We start from the raw sequence: 5,676 nt of genomic DNA, 5'->3' as shown, positions 1-5,676 counted from the left end.
TGCCCACATTGCTAGAGCAACGAGGATACTTCACACGGGGCTCCAAGTCAAAATGCATACAAACACTTGAAGGGGTTTATGAACACTTGTTGGGGGAGTAAACAGACAAACGTCTCAGATGATGCTTTAAGGTTAAGGCTATTTTCCTTCGCTCCACAGGGGAAAGAGTTAGATTGGTTGGAAAGATTGCCAAACCATTTCATCCGTACTTGGGATGAGTTGGCAGAGAAATTTATTGCCAAGTTCTTTTCTCTCGGGCATATGGCTACTCTTAGAGACGAGTTTATAGCATTCAAACAACAGCCCATTGAGCCGTTACATGAGATATGGGAGCAATATAGTAGAATGGTCAAAGAGTGCCCTAATAATGACATGACGGAGAATATAATTCAATAAACTTTCTATTTTGGGATCAATACGACCAATCAATGCATCTTAAATCATCTTGCCGGTGGAAATTTTCATGACAACACCGTATGTGGAAGCTCGTAAGATTTTAGATAAAATGGAGAATACTTCATCGGCATGGAAATCTAGGGCTAATGTTCCTCAAGGTGATCTGAACGTGATTCACCTCCATAAAGAGTTGCATGAACATGGGCAAGCCATTACCGAATTGACCACCATAATGAATCAATTAGAAAAGGCTCAACTTCAATAAGTGCAAATTCCTAAGCAAGTCAATGCTATGGAGGGAGTAAGCATGAGGGTGAACAAAAGAAGGACCAAGGGTCCACAAGTGAAAAATCGAATGGAGAATTATGTGCAAGAAGATAGTGGGTTTGATCAAGATGAATCTTACAATGAACAAGAGGAGGAAATACAATATGTGAACAACTTTCAAGGGCAAAAAAACAACTCTCAAGGACGGAATCAACAACAATGGCGACCTCAAGGTAATTGGAATTCTAAAAACCAAGGTAATTGGAGTGGTGGAAACAATCAAAGGAATTGGCATAATAACAACAATCAAGGAAATTGGAGTGGTGGAAATAACCAAGGTAATTAGAGTGGCAACAATCAAGGATATTGGGGAGGTAACAATCAAGGGGGATAAAACAATAATCAAGGCAATCGGGGGTCGGGTATTCAAAGGCCCCCGATGTATCAACAACTGAGCAACCCGCCTCCTTATCCTTCCCATGGTCCAAGTTCTTCCAACAATAAAATGGGGCGTATTGAGAATATATTAAAGCAAATGAGAGAAGAATGCCAATTACGATGCCTTGCCTCACACAATACATCAATCCGTAACTTGGAAGTTCAAATGGGGAAAATCTCTCAATCTCTAAATACTCGTCCTAAGGTGGCACTACCAAGTGACACGGTGGTGAATCCAAATGATGGAAAGAGCACAGGACATGCCATGGCCGTTATAACAAGGAGTGGAAAAGGTGGGAATGAACCCACCTCAAGCAAAAGGCAACTTGTGGATGAAGAGCAAGTAGTGAAAGAAGAGGAGATCCTGAACAATGTTGAGCAATCCAATGATGATGTTCGGATTGATATTGAGGATAGTATGGAAGAGACTCAAGAGGAGGTAAACCCATATAGAGATCACATTATTGACATGCCAGAACCGGTAGTGCAAAAGGCTAAGGCACCATTGCCTGAGCCTCCACCTCCCTACCCTCAAAGACTTGCAAAGCAAAATGATGAAAACCTATTCAAGAAGTTTATCCAAATGATGAAGAGTCTCTCAATCAATGTGCCATTATTTGAAGCCTTGGAGAAAATGCCTGGTTATGCAAAGTCTATGAACGATCTTGTGACAAAGAAGCAGTCGATGAATTTTAAAACTATAAAAATGTCTCATCAAGTAAGTGCAATCGTGCATTCAATGGCTCCCAAGTTGGAGGATCTCGGTGCTTTCACGATTCCTTGTATAATTGGAAATGCTGAGTTTGCAAAAGCTTTTTGTGATCTTGGGGAAAGTATAAATTTGATGCCCTATTCGGTTTTCAAAACATTGGGAATTGGGCAACCAAGGCCCACCTCTATGAGATTGCAAATGGCCAATCGAACTATGAAGAAACCCTTGGGTGTGATTGAGGATGTTTTGGTTCATGTTGATAAATTCATTCTCCTAGTGAATTTTCTCATTTTTGATTGTGAGATTGATTATGAGGTACGACTATTCATGGTAGACCTTTCCTTACTACGGGGAAGGCTCTTTGTGATGTTGAAGCTGGAGAACTTACTTTCTGGGCTAGTGATTAAAAAGTGGTTTTCCATGTGTGTAAGTCCATGAGGCAACCCAATAGCAATGAGGTGTGATCTTTCGTGGACTTGGTGACCGATGTGATTGTGGGTGAAACAAGTGCTATGATAAATGTTGGTGATATGTTGGAGGCCGTCTTGCTCAATTTTGATGATGAGATGGATGGCTTCGTGGAATGTGCGAACTCTTTGTAAGGAATGGGGTCGTACACATATGAGCCATGCAAATTGTCCTTGGATTTTCAAAATAGGACAACTCCTCCTACAAAGACTTCAATCGAAGAGCCTCCTATCTTGGAGTTGAAGCCATTGCCTCCACATCTTCGGTATGAATTTTTTGGCCCTTCTTCTACTTTAGCGGTTATTCTTTCCTCCTGTTTGACTAACATATAGGTAGACTCTACATTGGTGGTGCTAAAAAAGAGGAAGAAGGCTATTAGATGGACATTGGCAGATATTCGGGGGATAAGCCCCGTATTTTTCATGCACAAGATTAATTTGGAGGAGGGTGCCAAACCATCTATTGAACATCAAAGGAGACTTAATGAAGCCATGCAAAAGGTTATCAAAAAAAGAGATCATCAAGTGGTTGGATACCGGTGTTGTCTACCCTATTTCCGATAGTTCGTGGACTTCTCTAGTTCAATGTGTCCCAAAGAAAGAGGGCATAATGGTGGTAATCAATGACAAGAACGAGTTGATTCCTACAAGAACAATGACTGGGTGGAGAGTGTGTATGGACTATCGTAAGCTCAACAAAGTCACAAGGAAGGACCATTTTCCACTTCCCTTCCTAGATCAAATGCTTGATAGATTGGTCGGCCGTACTTCTGTTGTTTCCTTGATGGGTATTCCGGCCACAACCAAATTCTTATTGCTCTGTAAGATCAAGAGAAAACTATGTTTACATGTCCTTATGGTACTTTCGCCTTTAAGCGGATGCCATTTGGGTTTTGTAATGCACCGATGACTTTTCAAAGATGTATGCTGGCTATCTTCATAGACATGGTAGAGGATTACCTTGGAGTCTTAATGGATGACTCCTCGATGGTCAGGAATTCTTTTGATGATTGTCTCGCAAACTTGGATAAAATGTTGGCAAGATGTGAAGAAACACATTTGGTGCTAAATTGGGAGAAATGTCATTTCATGGTCGAGGAAGGCATTGACCTTGGCCACAAGATCTCAAAGAATGGCATTGAAGTTGACAAGGTAAAAATTGAGGTGATTTCTAAACTTCCACCTCCAACTTCGAAGAAGGGCGTGCAGAGTTTCTTAGGCCATGCGGGGTTTTATCGGTGTTTCATCAAGGATTTCTCTAAAGTGGTGAACCCGTTGTGCAAGCTTTTGGGGAAAGATGCTAAGTTCCACTTCAATGATGATTTAATGAGAACTTTTGAATTGCTAAAGTTCAAGTTGACTACTACTCCCATTATCACCACTCCAAATTGGAGTGTTCCTTTTGAGCTCATGTGCGATGTAAGCGATGTAGTTGTAGGGGATGTTTTGGGGCAATGCATCAACAAGATTTTTCACCCCGTCTACTATGCTAGCAAGACCATGAATAGTGCCCAAGTCAACTATACTATTACGGAGAAAGAGCTCCTTTCCATTGTGTTTGCTATTGAGAAGTTCCGCCTGTACTTGATGGGTGCTTAAGTAATTGTCCACACGGATCATGCGGCACTTCCTTATCTTATGAGCAAGAAAGATTCCAAAGCCCGATTGATGAGATGGGTGCTCTTGTTGCAAGAGTTTGATATTGACATCCAAGATCGAAAAGGAAGTGAAAACCACGTGGCGGACCACTTGTGTCACGCCTGAACCTGGGGGGGCGAGACCGGCACCGAGTGCCTCGCCTATCCTTGAGTACTAACTTGAAACTAAGGGACTCTGATATGATGTCATACTTTAGCTATGGGCCACATTGTAAGATAACTGCAAATACTGACTAAATGTCAATATAAAACTGGGCCGACAAGTCCGTCATAACTATTACAACTGACGAACCAACCAAATATACATACAAGGCCTGCAAGCCCAACATATTACACTAACTGACAGGATATGTCTACAAGCCTCTACCGATGGATATACTATGTTCGGAACAGCTCCCTGACTTACTCATAACATATATACATATATATACAAGATGTACATAAGGCTCTAGACCCGGAAACTCCGAAAGGTATGGAGCTTACCGATCAAGCTAACTCGAGAAACACTTATTGAACAGGCCTACCCGTCTGCCTGTCTGACCTGCACGCATGAAATGCAGTGCCCCTAAAAATGGGATGTCAGTACGAAATAATGTAATGAGTATGTAAGGCAATATACTGAAAGCTGAAACTGAACTGATAATATAATAACTGCAAGTAGCTGGAAGTCAAAGATAATCTGAAGATATGCTTACCTGCTGATACTAACTCAAGTCTCTCAATATAGTAAGTAAAATAGTTGTCCGGCCCTATAAGGCTCGGTATATATATATATATATATATATATATATATATATAACTGCTCTGCCGTAGTAGTCTTGCTCATAGGTGCTCACTAGGCTCTGTATCTCAACCAACTGGGTTCGCTCATAAGCGCTCTGCTACAATAGGCTTGGTATATAACTTACCATATGATCAGAGGTTGCCCATTAGGGGCCTGCCCATTGATTATAGGTCGATGGTAATGAAAATACTTTTAATACTGTATATATGTAAACTCTCTGCTCTCTTAACTGGAAAAAGGAAATACTCAACTGAATATGAGCTCCCCATAAGGAGAATATGGTAATGTACAAAACTAGAAAAATATACGTAACTTGCGAGACTAGCAAAATATATGCAAATTTCGGGATATGAATTTTTCTTTATGCCTCGTTATCAAACTTGTATAATGATGAGACCATGCCAAAATGAAGGAAGGACTTAGCCTTAACATACCCGGAGTAGGGAAAACTCCGTGTAATATTCTTGAAGATTGCACCGTACTCTTTTGGAACCGCATTATTTTATGTTGCTAAGATTCTAACAATTTTTGTTGGAAACCTTCATGGATTGAATTTAGAACCCCAAAAATTGGATTGAATTCTTGCTTCTGTTCTTGAAGCCTTGAACGAATCAAGCTTCAATTCTTTGAATTACTTGGAACGAATCAAGTTTCTGCTTAATGAAGCATTCTTGAACTAGAAAATGTGAGGTTTTAAGAGCACACCGATGACAATACTTGGTTAAATATTTGTTTAATGAACAAGAATGATCTAGCCATATCAAAGGAAAGTGAAGTAGAAAATTTGAATCAACTTTTACCAAGCAGAAAACCTAAAAAACCACTTTTACATTCTTGGATGTTGGTGGAGTCCCTTTGATGTATAAATGTCTTGTATACCACAAATTACCTTGCCACCTATTTAACCAAGACTAAGAGTCATATGGTTAGAGTAGTGGATTGCTTCCACATTTT

The 5,676-nt window shown here is 40.4% G+C and overlaps 1 protein-coding gene across 1 annotated transcript; it reads left to right on the top strand.

Moving 5' to 3' along the window:
• The first annotated feature begins 1,168 nt into the window (after positions 1-1,168).
• On the top strand, positions 1,169-3,879 carry LOC138871674 (uncharacterized). Its single transcript, XM_070149570.1, has 3 exons — positions 1,169-2,128; positions 2,614-2,781; positions 3,157-3,879. Exons 1-3 carry the CDS (start codon positions 1,169-1,171, stop codon positions 3,877-3,879), a joined length of 1,851 nt encoding a protein of 616 aa, XP_070005671.1.
• Positions 3,880-5,676: the final 1,797 nt, after the last annotated feature.

Source organism: Nicotiana sylvestris, chromosome 6, assembly GCF_000393655.2.
Source record: "Nicotiana sylvestris chromosome 6, ASM39365v2, whole genome shotgun sequence".
NCBI classification, from domain to species: domain Eukaryota; kingdom Viridiplantae; phylum Streptophyta; class Magnoliopsida; order Solanales; family Solanaceae; genus Nicotiana; species Nicotiana sylvestris.
This window is presented reverse-complemented; position numbering and strand designations above follow the sequence as displayed.

What these genes read in the sequence shown, in the direction of transcription:
- LOC138871674 (XM_070149570.1), top strand. Translation starts at nt 1,169, where the DNA reads ATGGGGCGTATTGAGAATATATTAAAGCAAATGAGAGAAGAATGCCAA. An exon ending in ATTGTGAGATTGATTATGAG is followed by an intron (nt 2,129 to 2,613) that starts GTACGACTATTC and finishes ACTAACATATAG; the next exon opens with GTAGACTCTACATTGGTGGT. An exon ending in TTAATGAAGCCATGCAAAAG is followed by an intron (nt 2,782 to 3,156) that starts GTTATCAAAAAA and finishes TTCGCCTTTAAG; the next exon opens with CGGATGCCATTTGGGTTTTG.